Source organism: Rhipicephalus microplus, chromosome 4 (assembly GCF_043290135.1).
Source record: "Rhipicephalus microplus isolate Deutch F79 chromosome 4, USDA_Rmic, whole genome shotgun sequence".
In the NCBI taxonomy this organism is placed as follows: domain Eukaryota; kingdom Metazoa; phylum Arthropoda; class Arachnida; order Ixodida; family Ixodidae; genus Rhipicephalus; species Rhipicephalus microplus.
This window is the reverse complement of record NC_134703.1, coordinates 162163807-162184215: the sequence shown is the minus strand read 5'-3', so window position 1 is coordinate 162184215 and position 20409 is coordinate 162163807. Positions and strand designations below refer to the sequence as shown.

General features: G+C 41.7%; 1 protein-coding gene across 1 annotated transcript; it reads right to left on the bottom strand.

The window, feature by feature from the left end:
• Window positions 1-2897: 2897 nt before the first annotated feature.
• On the bottom strand, window positions 2898-4617 carry LOC119164393 (uncharacterized). Its single transcript, XM_037416574.2, has one exon. It carries the CDS (start codon window positions 4446-4448, stop codon window positions 3561-3563), a length of 888 nt encoding a protein of 295 aa, XP_037272471.2. The 5' UTR covers window positions 4449-4617; the 3' UTR covers window positions 2898-3560.
• Window positions 4618-20409: the final 15792 nt, after the last annotated feature.

The following is a 20409-nucleotide window of genomic DNA, read 5'->3' as shown; positions in this document are numbered from 1 at the left end:
TGCAGCGATAGGCCCCTACCGAGGTACGTCACAGCATGATGTCACTGGCACATGTAAAAGGTGTGGCTGGAAAAACACTCCCGCTGGTGGCTCAGCCCGGTACAGTCGTGCGGTGTTTGGGGCAAGCTTTAATTTTTCAAAGCTTACACTTCACGTTACAATGTCGACATTAGCTGTAGTATGTGTCAGCAAACATCTAGCTGTGTGGTAAAATATTTGCCACGCTGTCTGTTTATCTTGAAGAAGTGAACACACGTGGTGGCCTGTGCGAGGAACAGTGGCATAGTCTTCAAAAATGTGCACTGTTGATTGCAGCATGTAGTGTGCATTGAAAGGTATTGAGAATATCGGTTCAACGGAGAATATTGTGTGTGGTGTGTGCAGTGTCAATAACAATGTGTCTTGTTTGCGAAGACGTTAGCACTCATGGCAGGGACCGGTCGATGAAAAAACTTGATTCGACATTTTAGTCAAGGTAAATATGCACTTGACACGACCATCTGCGAGTGGGTACATCTCAGTGTTTGCGCTATGTGCAGAAAAAATTGCATGGTCACCGGGCTGGAAGATACCGTTTGCTGAAGCTGTTCAGTTCAGTTCAGTTCAATTTTATTTCCTTAAAGGCCCCCATTCAGGGGGTGTTACATAAGGGGTGGGATTACAATTCAAAACAGCGGAGATTCAATTAACATTGCAAACAAAAAATTGAATTAACATGGCAGATGATCGGTGAGGCGTTCCAGGAAGGTAGATGATGAGGCAATTGTGACAATGTCGTAGGGCAGGCCGTTCCAGTCTGAAGCTGCTCTGAGGAAAAACGATGCAGCAAACGTAGTGGTGCGTGATGGCGGGCGGGCAACTTGAAGTGAATGACTGGTGCGGTGGGAAATGCGTGAGGCGGCTGTTATATAAGGAGCTTGATTGAGTGAAGAATAAAAAAACTTATGATAAAGAGTTAGGCTAGCAATGTGGCGACGATAAGAAAGGAGTGATAGGCCAGATTCATGTTTCAATGGTGAAATGCTGATGTCATATGAATATGAGGAATGGATGAAACGGGTGGCCCGATTTTGAACACCTTCCAAGGCAGTGATTAGGTATGCTTGATGGGGGCTCCAGATGACAGATGCGTATTCTAATTTTGGTCTTATAAGCGATTTATACGCGAGTAATCTAACATGTGGTGGGGAAAGGCGAAGGTGGCGTTTAAGAAAACCCAGTGTTTTGTTCGATGCTGAAATGATGTTTGTAATATGGGCGCGCCATGATAAATTAGAACAAAGGGTGACTCCTAGATATTTATACGATTCCACTAATTCGATACATGATTTAGAAATAGAATACTGAAAGCGAGAGGGATTGTGACGACGAGAGAAGGACAAGAGTTTGCATTTAGTGGGGTTGAGAGTCATTAGCCAAATATTACACCAGTTTATTATATTGTTAAGGTTGCTCTGAAGGATGTGATGGTCATGACAATTAGTAATAGTATGATAGATTACGCAATCGTCAGCGAACATGCGAATGTTACAGGAAACATGCAATGGTAAGTCATTAATATATATTAGGAATAGGAGAGGACCGAGAACAGACCCTTGTGGGACGCCTGAGGTGGCTGGGAGTGGTTTAGACAGGTGGCCGTTAAGATAGACAGATTGCGAGCGGTTAGTTAGAAACTCCTCAAGCCACCTGAAGATGTTAGGATGCAAGTTTAGTTTTGAAAGTTTCAGTAACAGACGCTGGTGAGGAACCTTGTCGAAAGCTTTTGCAAAATCAAGGAATATTGAGTCGGTTTGGATATTACAGTCGAGATTAGTCTGTAGGTCATGAACGAATTGTGCTAATTGGGTTTCGCAAGAAAGGCCCTTTCGAAATCCGTGCTGTGAAGGATGAAAAAATTCGTTGGAGTCCAAAAAATTGAAGATTTGTGAGTAGATGACGTGTTCCATGATCTTACAAGGCACGCTGGTTAATGAAATGGGGCGGTAGTTCAAGGGTGAGTTTCTGTTACCTGATTTGTAGACTGGAACGACCTTGCCCGTTTTCCAATCATCCGGCATGATTCCTGAGGTGAGTGACTGTGAGAAGATAAGACATAAGTATGCTGCGCAAGTCGATTTCACATTCTTGAGGAGTTTCGAGTTGATGGAATCCATACCAGCTGATGAAGAAAGTTTTAATTTGTGGATTATAGATGAAATGCCTTCTTCGAAGAAGGTGACAGCAGGCATGAAAGTTTCTACGCTAAATGATGGCGACTGTGAGGGCATGTCAAGTTCAGTAGTGAAGACAGATGCAAATGCTTCGTTGAATATTTCTGCGCAATCATGGTCAGTCACTGTCTCGTGTGAATCATTCGTTAGTTTAATATCGGAAGGATGTGTGGGGTTTAGAACTTGCCAGAATTGCTTGGGGTTCCTGATTAAAAGATTAGGTAAGTCTATATGGTAAAACGAGTATTTAGCTTTACGAACAGATAGCAAATATGATTTTTCAGCTTCGATGTATTTTTGCCATGCAGTAGGCTTGCCGTTGCGTTTGGCGGTACGAAAAAGTCGTTTCTTTTTGTTTTCAAGTTTTTTTAAATGCCGAGAAAACCATGGTTTATTGCGGTTAGTTTGAAAAGTAATCTTCGGGATAAACATATCAGAGAGGTGATTTACTTTGTCCTTAAAGATCAACCAGTTGTCATGAACTGAGCGCGTGTGAAATGTAGATTCATACTGATTAAAAGAGTTACTGAGATCTTCAGATATTGCACTATAGTTACCCTTATCATAAAGAACAATTGTTTTATTAGTCGTCTGTTTTTTGGTCGAGGTAAATGAAAATAAAGCATGTATGACCTTGTGGTCGCTGATCTCAGGAAGGTAAGTAATAGATAATGGGTTCTCGGGGCTATTGGTTAATATCAGGTCGAGAATATTTGCTGATCCTCGTGTGACACGGGTTGGTTGGGCGACTAATTGTGTAAGGTTAAAGTTGAGACATACATCGAGGAAGTTTTTCGCCTCTGCGTGACATGATAATGTAGAAGTAACTATGTTTTGCCAGTCAATATTAGGGTAGTTAAAATCACCGAACAGAAGAATGCGAGCCTTTGGGTAAGCGGAAGTAAGTTTTTGAATGGAATTGTTCAGATGACATGGAAAATTTGGATCCGTTTGCGGGGGCCTGTAGCAGACGCCAAGTAGGACAGTTACGGTGTTAGTACGACAAATTAGCCACAGGGATTCGGTATCGGAATCGACGTTAACAACGGAGCAAGATATGCCCCGATGAACTGCGATAAGTACTCCGCCCCCCCGTGAGCCATTTCGGTCATTTCGGTACACGTGGAAGTCCTGTAAGTCAGTTAATATTTCCGCATCCGTTATATCGCTGGTAAGCCACGTTTCTGTTAATACGAGTATGTTGCTTTTTGATGACGAGATAATGTTGGATATGAGTTCACGTTTTGGAAGAAGGCTACGTATGTTAGTGAATATTACGGAAAACGAGAGAACATGACATGGGGAAGCCGTTTGGCGTTTTATTGCTCTTTGTTGGCGGGGTAACCGCTATGCAATTTCCTTAACCATGTGTGATGATGCGTCAAATATATAGCGCTTCGACCCGACGTGCAGTGTTTTGAACCGCAAGGAGAACTTGTCCGAACGTGCTTTTGCAAATGCAAGTAATTGCTTGCGCGCATATTGAACGGGGCGGGAAAAGTCCTCCCCGATGCTGTAGTTAGTGTTCTTCAGTTTCCTGCCGTTTGATAAAAGTGCATCTCTGGTTTTGTATGATAAAAATTTCACAATTATGGGACGATTTCGGTTTAGTGAATGAATACCGAGACGATGTGCGCGTTCTATGTCGTTAGGCTGCACTGTTAGTCCAAGGTTATTGTTGCAGATATCGATTATCATTTTTTCAGATTCAGCCCACGTTTCATTCCTAGTGGGGTCAGGGATGCCGTAGAATAGAAGGTTATTCCGGCGCGACCTGTTTTCAGCGTCATCCAGGGAAGTTTCTAGCTCTTGAATTTTTTTTGTCATGTTGATTACGTTAGCCTGTGTTTTTTCGATATCATTTCTGAGGGGAAGAAGAGTTTGGTAATGTGTTTCGAGATCGCCCATTCGTTTGTTTAAGTCTGTTATTCTTTTATCCGTTGTGCTTAGTTGAGATTTCAAACTCTGAACTTCGGCAATCAGCTGGGCCTGGCCGGCACTTAGCTTTTGTAGCTCAGTAAGAATAGCAGCGTTTCCGTTAGGGCCAGGATTAGTTTCGACGTCACCCGATAAGATCAGCAACGAGTGAATCATATGAGCACACTCAACAGCAATAGCAATACAGCAGTGGGGGCTCGGGAACTGCACCAGGAAGTAATTACTCGACTTTTTAGCGAAGAGGACATACGATTTACTAACCTGCATTGCAAAGGTAAGTGGATTAGATGGCTGCATTGTGGTGCAGTCACCGAGCCCACGAAGTGGCGTCAGCGGGTGATGTTCCTTTATACTTGATGATGCTGTGGTTGATGACGATGCGGCCTTCCATAGCACGGTGATTTCCGGTGATAGTAGTTCCTCCGACGTAATATCCGGTGGGGACGAGCAGTTGGTGCGTAGTAGGCGGCAGGAGCCTGGCTCGCTTTCGGAGCCCGGCAGCACCAACAGCTGCATGTATGAATCGCCCCGACGAGTACGCAAGCCCAATAAAGGTATAACTCGTTTTATCGAAGGCCTCATATGTCTTCATGTAATAAGCAGAGATTCTTGTTTCACATATACTCAGTAGCTTTACCGCTCGATATTCATGAAGTGACAATGCAAACAAGTTTGTGTGTTAGGTCCTAAGGGAGCAATGTAAATATGCATATGAGTTGTAGGTGTCAGATGCAGCGATGTAACTGCGCAAAAGATTATGTGTATATTAGGCTACAGGTTTAGAATCGCATACATCTCAGTGGTCTATCAGGAATGTCACAAACAACTTCCTTGCCAACCAGCCCTTGCACAGAGGGAGGGAATGGCTGGCACGGCGCTCGAAGTGACGTCACACTATTTGCAAACATAGAGAGGTTTCTTACTTAGGCAACATTTTGCACAATATATTTTTTAGATGCAAGACTGTACTCGTCCACAATAATCATACTGATGTCTTTTGTTGTTACTTTGTGCTGTGAGTTACTAGGCATTTAGTCACCATGATCTTTAAAAGCTAATTTCAGTGTTCTCTCTCATATTGCTCACAACTGTGTTGTTGCATAAATTGGGCAAGAAAGCAACACAGAAAGGCTGTCACAATAAATACACCAACATGGGTATTCTCCTGCAAACAAAAGTCGGCACTCCTCCTGTCATTACCCGTCTTCCTTCTCTCTTTGCCTTGTTTGTGCGGAAACAGCCAAACACCTGATGAGTTAGATGAGAAATATTAACGCATCAAAACTATAAGTGCTTGCATCAGCAACTACACAACAGCATGATAACCGCACCCCTGCCACACAGCAGCGAAACACATTTTGAACATGCTGGCAGTGTATTATTTTATAAAAAGCAACTCTGGCAGATTACAAAATCTCACATTGTGCATGCAAGTTTTCTTCAAAGTCAGGCGTACAATGTAGGTGCTGGCCGGTACATTATTAGTTACAAGCAAAAGCGTCTTGCAGGTACATATGCAGATTGCACGAACACCTCTCTCTCTACACTAGGCACACACATTATATCTTTTAACAAGCACACGCCCCTGTTTAGGGGCATAATAACGCTCTACCGTGAACGTATGCTAATCAACCCACTTAGGTGGTTGGCTAGGTGAATCGAGCCAAGTTAGGAGTTGTATCGCCCGCGAACGTAAACAAAATGCTGCTTTCCATCAAATGGCACTGCAGGCTTCGTTTAATCAACAACGTAGCAAGCGCCGTGTGCGTCTTCCTCACTACACTGCACATATGAAAAAATCGATCACCATACACATGCATGTTGCCGCAGTTGTCTCGAATTAGCTCCAGTAAGGCCGCGCCGATGCGCCATGGCTCTGCTAGCGTTAGCCTTGTCAAAGCGAATCGGCAACCGCACTCGCAAAGGCGCGTAAGGTTGCCGTTTCACGACGCCTCGTTCGAGTGCAGCAACACACACTTGCACTGAGTGGCATACTTGGTCTACATAAAAAAGTGTCCACCTTACCTTTAGTTTCTTTCACACTGTCCTGAGGGAAGCAACCACAGGCGTCAGCCGTCACCTCGGAGTCCTTCGAGCGCCCGCCCAACCCGCCGATTGCTTGGACGACTCGCACTTAATCCGCACTCGAACAACCGCGGGTATAGGGCGCAATCTTAGCACATCACACGAACGAGAAACGGCGCTTCCTTGCGTAAATTACACATTTCGTGCTCTCGTGTGTAGCAGCGCGAACACAGGAGAGAGCTACCCACGGAGACAAAGACAAACAACATGTGGCTTTAGCTGTGAATGGATTTGGCTTGGATATCTGTGTGAGGGAAAAAAACATCTGTCGCTGCCATAAACTAAAAAAATGTATGTTATCTGGCAAAATAACTTTAAAAGTGATAAACGCTTATTCAAAAAACAAGTTACAACTTATGAATATTTTCGCAGGTTTTTGTTTTGTTTTTGTTCTAGCAGACGACAGCCTCCTACTACTTCTACGACAGACGTAGTGCGGTTTCACGTTCGGTGCGTGTCGCCGACGCAAAGCTCTACAGTAGTGATATCAGAGTTATCAATTCTCAATGAATAATAAAATGGCTACAAAGCAGTAACATTTTGATATAGTGCAGTACGCAATCTTTCAAGGTATGACATTTCTTTGCTCTGAAGCAAATCGAAGCAAGCGGGCCGGCGCAATCAGCTTATGTCGCCACTACGCGAGGCATGGTCGTGCGCAATAACGTCGCGCCCCGCGCTCGATTTGTCATCAAGCGATAGAGCTACTAAGCGGAATACAGCTAGATGCAGGGATTAATGGCGTATCACTCTAATTCCCTGTGGTGGCCGACTCAATCGCAAGAGAGCCCCGGGAAACAACCTTCAACTGCTCAAGCTTGTGTGTGGATGTAAAAATACTTGTTTTCATCCGCGGCGGGGCAGCAATCTATAGTTGAAAGACATGCGAAAAGCATGGGACGTATATACAATCACAAAACGTATGCACACAACAATAGATACGATCGCATATCGTACATAAATATGCCAACACATAGCGTGTGAAAAGCAAATTTATATGCATAACTTAAACGCTACTTCACTGTTCTGCGCGAATAGCTCAGCTGCCTGCACGGTATATGGCAATCAAGAATGGCGGTGCGCCATGCTGATAATAATGCACGTCCGGTCAGGCAATCTTTCTTTCAATCTGTCTGTTCGTTCGTGGAAGCACAAAAGGTTCAACAAAAGGTGCCCGAATGGCTTCATAAAGTAGAAAGCCTTCTACAGATGAAGGAATTTTAAAAAGCCTGTTAAATATGATGCTTTTTACCTCTTTTTTTTTGTTTCATGTTTCTACTTTGTTTGATGTATATATGTTTGTGAATGTTGTATGTAAACAGGCAATAAAGAAAGAAAAAAGCGCGAATAGCTCAGCTAGTTAACGCACTCGGTTCACGTGCACGAGCACAACTGAGTGGCGCAGGTTCGAGTCCCGCCAAAATTAATTTTTTTGTTTTTTTTCAACGTTTTTATTGTACTGCTATTTTTTCTAATGCCTTAGGTTATAAAACCAAATAAAAGCAATATTGCGTTCAAGTACGTATGTGGGACTGTGTTTTTTGCGCAACAGTTATTAGTATTTTTATTTTCAGTATTATTTTTTTTATTTATTTCATAATATAACAAAATTAAGGACTAAGGGGAACATTGGGTCTGCTTTATTGTGAAGAGACTCGAGAACTGAGAAAACTCAAACCAAAAAGTTTATTTGAGAAAAAACTGAGCATTTCACAGCCGGACCAGTTTCCTCAAGGGTAGGCCCTAGGTATGCGCGAGACTTGCTACATGACTCATCTCAAGCTGTGGCAGTTGAGGGAAGGCAATATCACCGAGGAGCAGTTCCAAAATATATTTTGGTTGATGTTTTTTGATTCCTCCAAAATAAGGGCTGCACAATTGTGATCGAGCCAAACCAAGAATTGCGGGCACGAAGTCATGAGACAGAAAATGAATAATGTTGATTGTTTGAAAAATTGCCCTTAATAAAAGGAAGAGTTATGGAGTGCTACGTAGCTTAACCCGCAGTAGAAATTTTATATATACATATAAATAGTTTTAAATGGACAATGTTGCACACACAGACATTGGTTATATTTCTTTGCAGCACAGTTGAAGCATCTATGTAGAACTGAAGCATCAAGAGAAGCTCATGCGTCCTCACTTTATTGCGCTTTACATAGCTTGTATGCGTCCATGCAGCCATGATATGATATATTTTAAAGCATTTGTTTAACCTATAATCTTTTTATTCATTAAAGCTGGCCCATAAGTTGTGTCTTATGTAGCACTACAATGGAATCGTAATCTGCATGGTGGTCTGAAACAATGCTTTTGAAGATCTCAAAACGACCCAGCTCTATACACGACCATCCGTGCATCAATAATAAGCACCATTATGTGTCCGTACATATCAGTTGTGCTCTCGTACTTAATTATTTTTCTGACCACTCCCTCTGCCCCTACCTCGTTTCTGTCGTGAAGCTGTGGCAGGTTGTGTATAGCTGTATCTATATTGTAGGAGCACATATACTATCAATAAAAAATTATTTTTAGGCTACATGCAATTAGTTTTCATAGATTTTCATTTCTTTTGTCGGTGCTCAGAAGAGCTAAGCTCATGGTCGATATTTTAAAATGACATTTCTCTTTGCCAATGTTAATGAGAACAGTTTCATTATTATTGACAAGTTCATTCACATTGAATTTAGTTCTCATTATTATTGTTTCTACCAAAAACGAGCCCTTGAAGTTATGCTTTGCTTGCTTGATTTGTTTTCGTGTGACAGCATGCAAGTAAAATGACAGTTATTGTCATTCCTTGTGAATGACACATTTTCCGTGTGACAGACTTTAGCACCTGGTCATCTGCAGAAGTTCTATTCATTCTGGAAAAGGGTGAACAGCGGTGACTAACAACACAGACTAGCCTGCGTTATTTTTTTGTACTATATATGTCACTGTGCATTCATTTATAACTTTATAGAGCTCGTATTTCCTGCTGAAAATGTGACAACAACTGTACAGTTTCCACATTTTTGCAACAATCCACATTCCTTTCATACACTATTGCACATTTTCGTAAGCACCTTACAAAATTTGTATATTTCCGTAAGACCATACATTCTGTATTTTCCTTATGAAAGCTTCTGTACACTCAATACACTTTCCTTATCCTCCCAAATCTTCCATAATGAACTCTCCGTATGCTCCATAAGTTTCCTTATCTTTTCATATTTTCCATAAAACTCACCCCATCCACGCCATAAAACTTCCTTATCCTTCCATATACTCCATATAAAGCTTTCCATATATGCCATACATTTTCCTTAGCTTTCTGTATACTCCATAAAAAGCTTTCCGTATACGCCATACAATTTCCTTATCCTTCCATATATTCCATAAGAAGCTTTCCGTAAATGCCATACAACTTCCGTATATTTCCATAAAACTCCATTAGTTTTCCGTATGTAGCATAAGGAAATGTTACGGAGTCCATATATTTTCCGTAAGATTTCATACGGAACTTTTCAGTAGGGATGCTGCTTCAGGCTATTTATTTTCAGGGAGTGTTTTAAAGCAAGACGTTGACCGAGAAAGGCTGGCGCCCACTCATTTATATTGACACGTACGTGAACACTATCTTCTGCTGAAGCCGGTGTCAGGGAAAAGAAAATGTAAAACGGCGAGAACTGAAGCATTCGATATTCTTGGCAGCCACTTTCTGCGTTTCCGCTGTTCGCCTGTCTGCATTCATGACAGTTTCATCAGCGAACAAAAATATGCCTAACTAAATAACTTTATTGCTGTCTTCTTGACCGGCTCCCTCGTACCCAGCCAGGGAGTCACTGAATAGCAGCTCAACAAGCAGTGAGATATGAATGAACTAGAAAAAAATAATAGTTGCCAACCTAAGGGACCCCCACTGAAACATTATCGCTTTCTTTCTATTGTGTCTCAAAGGAAAAGAGTTAAAATGTTGTTTGTGTTGGATACTTCAACTATACGTCTAATATCTTTGAAGCAAACAACCAGTAAAATGTAGCCCTTTTTACGGATACGCATGGGCACTGCCATGTTTAATTGTTGCACATATTTTTTGCACATAACAACCAACTCAACTGCAGACCAGTAATGTTTTGTAGAGCGTCAAATCAGTTGCATATATGAATTAGGCGTGTCATGGTCGATATAATTAGCCATCATTAGACATTGAGAAATCTTTTCAAGTATAATTTCAAGAAATGTACACATACTAACCAGAATTCGCTAGGGCTGCGCAAACATGCAGAACAGTGACAGCGAAAGCTGGAAGAGGCACCTTTCACAGCCCGTTGTCATAAAAACTTTTTGCTCCATGCCCGTTTCACACACATTTACGGCTATTCTAGTACAAATATGCATGCAAGGTACTAATCGCGCCATAAATTGCCGCAACCACAATGATGTGGGGCAGTATCTATTGTGCCATTCTTCATAATTCTGTGGAAATGTGTGCTACCTGCTATGCAACCGTACGGTATAACGTGTGGTTTGTATGTACTATGGCAGATAGCGGTGAATAATTATGATGGATCATTTTGTAATGCGTTGTCAGTAATAAATCACCTACTCGTAGCAACATTCCCATTTTGTGACACTTGGCCGTTAGTTAACGACGCAATCGATAACGACGCAATATTACACCTTAACACAATCGCTTTCCCGACATTTTGTTTGCAAAGAAAGCTTTTGCAAAGTGCTCTGAGGCCGCAGGATGATTTTGTGGTCCATTACTTGACTAGCACGCAAAAATTCAGGGTTTAAATCTAGTCCGTGTCTCTAAATTTTGTTTTCACTTTATTTTTAGCGGCCAAGCTCTTTAGAGTGAGCGATGTACGTTGATGTCCCTCGATGATGATGACAATGATGGCTTGCAGACCACATTTTTTTTTAACGGGATAGCGATTGAGTGCTCGTGTCGGAGAGATTGCGCCGTCGGCGTCGGCACGGTTGGTTGTGAGCGAGAAATCGTCCGTGAGCGAAAAATTGAGAAAGAAGCGAATAAAACTCTGAATAAAATTTCGGTCCCATTTAGAATCGAACCCGGGCCGTTTGCTTGGAAAGTGGGTGTCCTACAACAAAGCCACGATGCTACTTGTAGCTGTGTCTGAAAAAAACACTACATAAATACCACGTAGTAGCAGCAGCCTCTTTAACGCCTTTTTTTCGACCAGTGTCACGATAAAAACAAGCCCATTCAGCGATTTGCAGGCGCATTTGGGAGGCCATCAAAGTACGTCGGAAAAGGCTGGAATATTGCAACCATCGCCGCTAAAAACACACAGGAACTTTCAAACAGCGTCAATCTAGCGGAAAACACATCATGCTTTCAAAAAGCGTTGATCAAGCAAACAGCAAACGTTAGATAATCTCCTGCCCTCTGTGAGGCATTGTAAAAATCTTTATGACCTCCGCCACCCGCCCAATTCAGGTGGCCGTGACCTCCGTCAGAGCGCCAGTCTAGCAGAGGGAAGTGGCCACACTGCAGTCACTGCATCACTATCGATACGTCGAGCTTGCGCGCGCGTTTGTGTGTGTGTGTTGATTGATTACTTGATATGTGGGGTTTAACGTCCCAAGTGTGTGTGTGTGTGTGTGTGTAACAGAATATATTATAAAGATGCACTTTGTGGTTGAAGGGCGCACTAGGGGCCGGATTTTGCTATCGCGTTCAACATTAGAGGCGAAGCTGACAGGTCCCTCAATTTTTGTCATCGTGGCACAGCAAAACAGAAATACCCAATATACGTCATGTAGATGACTATGACGCTGATGACGATGAGTAACAAGCGCGTTCAAGACCATACATTCTTTTTCTGCCATTGTGGCACAGCAAATAGAAGATGCCCAATATACGCCATGACGATGACGCTAATGACGATGAAGATAAGAACGATGGTGATCACGGCCTTGTGCAGTATATGACGTCTCGATATGTTCTACGATGTATTTCGTATGACTGAAAACACCCAACAACCACCAGGGGTAGAACGTGCACTTACAACGTCTTTCCCAGCTTCAGGCTAGGTCAGACACTACACACAAGTACTAATAATGAACAATAAACTAAGCTCACAACTCAATACAACATACCTTTCAGTGTCAATACACACTGAATATAAGTGTACACCGCTCTGTGACTCATTTACAAGCCTGACTGGTCAATGTCAGGTGTGATTGACGGTAACACCGAGCGATCTCACTGCTTCGTCCACTCATCATCATTAACTTCATGGATATGCCATTAGTTTTTCTCATTTCACGTGAAAGCAGTGACAGTGGTGCAGGGAGCTCGCTACTACGGCGCCAAAATTGGCTCATATTGTGATCTCTTGACAGCTTTCGCTACAGTATTATAACGCTGCAAACAACGTCACTGTAACCGCAGTCATGGTCGAGAGCACACGAGTGGCAGCTTACCTAAGGCTAGATTAGCAGTGAGTGGAATCAAAGAATGACACGTATGACCTTTGGTATATACATCCCTCATGTCGACAACATAGCTTGATCATGAGAAGCAAGGTTAAGGGATCCTTACTCGCTGTTATAGGTGATCATGCTTTCTTCACAATGATATAGCCACTTCGAGAGGCCGATGTTGCTAGAGGGTTTTTGTCGTTTCATTTTACAGGGGCAAAGCTCTTATGCCTAGTTCACACAGAAAGATTCGCTTTCTACAGCGACCGAAATTATCCTGCCGTCGAAACGCAGCGTCGTTCGCACCGGACGCGCCCCACACCACCGAATATGCCATCTACTACGGGGCGAACGCGGGATGGATGCGCTGTCACCCTGTTGTGGTCGCGGCTCGCAAACGCCACTACGCTATCCGGTGGTGTACACTTCGATGATTCTCGTACGCAAGAAGCAAGAATAGACAGTACTGCTTACTTTGCTGGCAAGTGGACGTCTTGTAATGCATGAAGAGCAGAAAAACAACCGACGCCAGAGGCGTTGGTGGGTTTGTTTTCCTCTGCAAGACCGCAACCAGCTCGGTCTCGGCAACAGCAAGCTCGGTCACCTCTATCACGAAATACGGAGGCGAAGTAGGCACAGAGTAGGTTAAACTCCCGTTGGTTTCAACATTCAGTTACGTGCACTGCGGCATAACAAATGAGTAGGGCTTGGCCGCAATTTTTTCAAAATTCCTTGACTAGCGCTCCTATTGGTCCGCGGTGACCGATTCGGCGGCAGACGCCAAAAAAATCGGTCCGAGAGCGATCGGCGCGGAGAGAGCCCTTTTGGCGGGTCTCGCCGCCGCCGAACCGGATTCGGAGCACTTTCGGCGGCCGGATTGCTCAGTGTGAACGCGGCCTGAAAGCGTAAGCTTGCCTGGAGTTGTAGTTCTCTGTCAAAGCCATCTAGCGTATGCCAACTGTTCGCTAGATGGCGCTCGCATCGTTAGTACTCAAATTGATCACTATATGAAGCCGCGTTTGAAATGCGCGACCTGATGTGATAGTAGCCTGCTAGAGCACGAATGGACGGACAAATGGAAGAACAGACAGACAGACAGACAGACAGACAGACGAACGTAAGAGCACACAGATGGGAAACCTGCTTGCTCATCATTCACTTCGTCGAAATGACGTATCACCTGGAAAAAATTCACGGAGGATTCACGGATTCCCGATGTACGTCTGGAGATTCGCCCACTCATCATCCTTCACTCTGTCGATGTGCTGTGATTTTTTCCGTATTTCACGCAGAAGTGGTTATGCACACTGGAGACGGGGGTGGTGGCGGACAACTACCACACTGTCACTGCCATTGTGATCTAATAACAAATTTTTCTGTAAAATGGTGTGTAGTTGTTGAGCTGAACGAATACTCAGCCATACTTTCACGACATTGCTTGGAATCACGGCGCAGCAGTTGCCTAACAGTGGAATTATCCAAAACATCCCTACACTCTAAACATTTTTACACCCATAAAGGTGTATTTGTTTTGTCCCATGGGCAACGCCCTTCTAGGGTGTTCAAGAAGACCATAAACAATAAGGTGTTTAAAAACACCATGAAACCGTAGGGTATAAAGAAACGTTACACCCTGCTTTATTAGGTGTTTATGAACACCCCTAAACTATGGGTGTTGGATGAAGCTACACCCATGCGAGTGGGGTGTACACTGAGAACCCCCTTGAAACCATGGCAGTTATATGGATGGGCATAATTGATCAAATGAAGCGCAATTAACGGGCATCGAAAGCAGAGACACAGGAGGTGACGCTTAGACTTGTCTGTTGAGGAGAGCCATTCACAGCACTTCATTCCATCAAATATGCATCACCAACTGGCCCAAGCCTCAATTGTTCTCAGGAAGAAGCATATATGAACCTTCTCTGCGGCTTACAGGAAAGAAGGAAGATACTGGTGTCTCCAACTGCACTTATACCTGCATGCATGCCGCTGATAAAATGAGGTGCCATGGTCTTGAATGAGCTGCATGAGACCAGTGTATATATGTGTACGTAGACTGGGCCGTAAACGACAAAGATGCGGAAGCCACTTACGCACACACGCACACACACACACACACACACACGCACACACACACACACACACACACACACACCACCACCACCACCACACCACAGTAGTGCAAGCAGTAACCTGTAGCGTAAGGCCCAACCGAACATAACGCTGAAGCAAAAAACAATTAGGCCCATATGTTAACATCTGCCTTTATTATAGAAAAACTTAAATCTGACAAACAGGACCCTGATGACATTCTGTAAAATTTTGAAGTATGTCAGGGGACCAAGTTTCTTTCTCTCTATACTAAAAATTCATGTATTTCAATACAAAAAATCTCCACAACTTTCAAAACATTTGCGCTTGTCGGGCAAACGACTGAGACGTATGGCGTTTGATTGACACCTATACAATAGAAAAAAACATCTAGAAAGAGTAAGCGAGTTTCTGGAGTCACATTTACAACCTATTACATCTCGCAGTATAAATTTCGATAATAAAAAAGAGAATATTCAACAAGGTAGTGTAATAGGGGTTGTAATAATGTAATGTCAGTGTTGGAATACTTCTAACTGCAAAACCACTCGTCACTGCTGCTTGCACAATCATCTTCAGCTGCTGAGATGACTGGTGCCTTCGAGAAAAGGGGGGCGAAGCTGTTCTTTCTCTACAGGAAATTCAATCCAGGAAACCTAAAAGAAGTACACAAGGAACAATGACTGAAATTTCACAAAGGGTGCAACATACAGTGTGCACAATGCATAACTAACTGCTTTCTTATGTGTAAGTATGAATTGAGTGCATAGCAAGAATATTCAGTGGCATCGGGCTCCTATGCAGTGAGAAATGCTAGAAAAGGTACGCTGAGCAATAAACGCCATAAAAAGCGCGCTGTGGCAGAATCATGCCTTTCGTGCCGTAGACATGAACCCTACTTTACCCTTTCAGCTTCCTCGCGCAGGCAAATAAAAAGGTGCTGCTCAAGTTGATAATGTTCCATTAGCTACATGCAACGACTAATGTAAGTGAATGTCAAGTTCTATGCTTAAGTATGCATCAACACAGCTGCATGTGTATTTCTACAGATCTACCATGGTACTCATTCAATTAGTTTATTAAAAGGAATACAGTACGATGCGCAACAACATATACATATTTTATCTGTATTGCACAAAAGCACAATGCCACTAAGCATACATGACAAAACACGCATTGAGAAGGTATTCAGTGCAGGTAACTTGTAAAATTAGGTACTGTACAGTTACTTATTAAAATGCGAATGATACTAGTGTTCTTGAATGGGCTTACATTGACAAGATTATATAATGGAAGAATTGGCTATTGGTCATTCCACATCAGACGTCCCAGCCATTTTGGTGACCACTGCAATTATATTCGAAAAAAAATCGCACTGATTTTACTGCATTAACAAGCTACTGCTAGAAATATTTCGCAGACAAATAATTATTTGGTCACGTGGCTGCCTCCTGAACTTCCTGGAATCTCGTCTGGAGGTTTGTGAAAAAACTTTTTCAGAGGTATATATTCTTCCTCGCCAAATTTGGTCTACAAGTTAAGTGAAGGTCTTGGGTAAAGTGTTTAAAGCTCAGTAATACTATTACCATTTTTCGACCACATACGCCTCAAATAATTTAGCCGAAATGTGTTATATCTGCATTTTTTATATCAATACTGCACTTTTAATGAATATTTGAGGAGTGAATGTTTATTCCACATAAGGTATATTTGGAGGAAAAAATATTTTAGACCTCTCAAGCTGTGAAAATTTACGAGAAAAAATCGCAAACTTCACAAAGCAATTGTTTTGTCTATAATGAGACGCAACACACACCATGTGGTGGCTGACTTAAATAAATTTTGTACCTAAATCGAAGCAAATAAACAGTTCTTTTCATGTGCCAAATTTTGTCATAGCAATTGATGTTTTGAGAAAAAGATTACAGTATAATCACGGAGTGAATGATGATGAGTGGGGCGTAGCGTTCGTCCGTCGGGACGCACAAACGGATGGACAGACAGTCTGACGCCAGTATGGACGAACCGACACACGAAAGCCCAGACGGATGGATGCACAGACGAACGGACGAAAGCACAAATGTACGTACGAACGATTCGCCCCACGAATCATCATTTTGTTCGTGTATATGCTGTGAAAACCACTAACGCTATCTATTGTGCAACTCATCACGTGGCTACATAATACTAGTACGACTACAGAGGAGGGAATGACCCATGGCCTCAAGAGCTTTGCCCCTAAATGATTTTTGAAGTTCCAAGTTCCCCATTCGCCATTTGGTCATACAGAAGCCGACGCCTCCAAGTTCCCCATTGCCGTTGTTTGGAAAATTTAAAAAAATATATTATTCCTTGAAATAGAAATTGTATTTATAAATCTTGTCACATACAAAGAACTGTTTATTTGCTTTCAATTTAGGTAAAGGGTAATTTTTAATTCGACCACCACATAGTGCAAATTGCGTCTCAATACGAACAAAAATGACAATTCTGTGAAATGAGTGATCTTTTCTCGTATAGGTTAACAGCTTAAGATGTAAAAGAAATTTTTCATGAAAATATTTTTTCTGTGAAGTACAAAGACACAGCTATTAATACATAGCTTTGTATATTCATACAAAGTGCGATATAGCAATGAGCAATTGCAAACACAACACACTTTGGCTAAATTCTTGCAGACGTATGTGGTCGAAAATTTGTATAATATTGCTGAGTTTCAAACACCTTACATAAGCTCCTTTACTTAACATGTACCAAATTTGGTATAAAAAAGGAGCGGTATTTGTATTTTTTTTCACAAACAGCACTCAAACAACATTCTGGAAAGTTTAAAAGGCGACCACGTGACCAAAAACTTTTTTCTCCGAAATATTCAAGCAGTTTACTGTTTTCAGTGCACTAAATCAGCACGATTTTTTTTTCAAACACATTTGCCATGGCCGCAAAATTGACTTGGAAATGTCAAATGAAGTGATCCTGCTACCTTCACTCAATGACCATTGCATACTGCTAAATTAGGGCCATTTGTTTTAATCATGCTGTCAGGGTGAGAAAGCATAAATCCTTCCCAATGCAGCATAGGCTGTTCAGTGGCTGTGCGTGTTTTGTTCCCAGATAGATATGCTGCCCAATCTTACATTTTGGCTGCAACACATGCTTTGATATTGATGAGAAGAAAGGTAGTGGACCCGACGGGATTCCCAATGCGTTTTTAAAGCGTTACGCTCAATCTGTGTGTAAATACCTTTTTCTTATATTTTCGAAATTGGTTAAGGATTGCCAGGTTTCATTGGATTGAAAAATTGCAAAAATTTTTCCCATTCACGAAAGTTGTGACTCGTCTTCACCATCTAATTACAGACCAATTTCTATTACGTGTACTTCCTGCAAAATGCTTGAGCATATTGTTACGGTAACCTATTTTTTAAAGTAATTACGATGCACCGTGCTACCCTACTGAAACGTTCCGTATGAAATCTTACAGAAAATATATGGACTCCGTAACATTTCCTTATGCTACATACGGAAAAAATATGGAGTTTTATGGAAATATACGGAACACTTCTTATGGAGTATATGGAAGGATAAGGAAATTGTATGGCGTATACGGAATGCTTTGTATGGAGTATACGGAACGATAAGGAAAATGTACGGCATATATGGAAAGCTTTTTATGGAGTATATGAAAGGATTAGGAAGTTGTATGGCGTGGATGAAGTGAGTTTTATGAAAAATATGGCAAGATAAGCAAATTTTTGGAGCATACGGAGAGTTCATTATGGATGATAAGGAAGGATTAGGAAAGTTTATGGAGTGTAGCGAAGCTTTCATAAGGAAAATGCGGAACGTAAGGTCTTACGGAAATATACATATTTTGTAAGGTGCTTACGAAAATGTGCAATAGTGTATGAAAGGCATGCGGATTGTTGCAAAAATGTGGAAAATCTACATTTGTTGTCACATTTTCAGCAGGAAATTCAAGCTCTGTATAGTTATAAATGAATGCACAGTGACATATATAGTACAAAAGAATAACGCAGGCTAGTCTGTGTTGTTAGTCACCGCTGTTCGCCCTTTTCCAGAATGAATAGAACTTCTGCAGATGACCAGGTGTTAAAGTCTGTCACACGGAAAATGTGTCATTCACAAGGAATGACAATAACTGTCATTTTACTTGCATGCTGTCACACGAAAACAAATCAAGCAAAAAAAGCATAACTTCAAGGGCTCGTTTTTTGGTAGAAACAATAATAATGAGAACTAAATTCAATGTGAATGAACTTGTCAATAATAATGAAACTGTTCTCATTAACATTGGCAAAGAGAAATGTCATTTTAAAATATCGACCATGAGCTTAGCTCTTCTGAGCACCGACAAAAGAAATTAAAATCTATGAAAACTAATTGCATGTAGCCTAAAAATAATTTTTTATTGATAGTATATGTGCTCCTACAATATAGATACAGCTATACACAACTTGCCACAGCTTCACGACAGAAACGAGGTAGGGGCAGAGGGAGTGGTCAGAAAAATAATTAAGTATGAGAGCACAACTGATATGTACGGACAGATAATGGTGCTTATTATTGATGCACGGATGGTCGTGTATAGAGCTGGGTCGTTTTGAGATCTTCAAAAGCATTGTTTCAGACCACCATGCAGATTACGCTTCCATTGTAGTGCTACATAAGACACAACTTATGGTCCAGCTTTAATATAGGTGAAACAAATAATTTAAAATATATCATGGCTGCATGGACGCATACAATGCTATGTAAAGCAATAAAGTGAGGACGCATGAGCTTCTCTTGATGCTTCAGTTCTACATAGATGCTTCAACTGTGCTGCAAAAAAATTTAACCAAGTCTGTGTGTGCAACATTGTCCATTTTGAACTATCTATATGTATATATAAAGTTCCTTATGCGAGTTAAGCTACGTAGCACTCCATAACTCTTCTTTTTATTAAGGGCAATTTTTCAAACAATCAACATTATTCATTTTCTGTCTCATGACTTCGTGCCCGCAATTCTTGGTTGGGCTGGATCACAATTGTGCAACCTTTATTTTGGAGGAATCAAAAAACATCAACCAAAATATATTTTGGAACTGCTTCTCGGTGATATTGCCTTCCCTCAACTGCCACAGCCTGAGATGAGTCATTTAGCAAGTCTCGCGCATACCTAGGGCCTACCCTTGAAGAAGCTGGTCCGGCTGTGAAAGGCTCAGTTTTTTCTCAAATAAATTTTTTGGTTTGAGTTTTCTCACTTCTCGAGTCCCTTCACAATCAAGCAGACCCAATGTTCCCCTTAGTCCTTAATTTTGTTATATTATGAACTGAATGAAAAATGTAATAATGAAAATAAAAGTACTAAACATTGAAAAAAAAACTAAAAAAATTGAAACTTAGTGGGATTGAACCTGCGCCACTCAGTTGTGCTCGCGCACGTGAACCTGGTGCGTTAGCTTGCTAAGCTATTCGCGCCAAACTGCACGCGTGCGTTTAAGTTATATATATAAATTTGATGCTTAAACGCTATGTGTTGGCATATTTATGTACTATATGCGATTGTATCTAATGTTGTGTGCATATGTTTTGTGGTTGTATATACGTCACATGCTTTTCGCATGTCTTTCAACT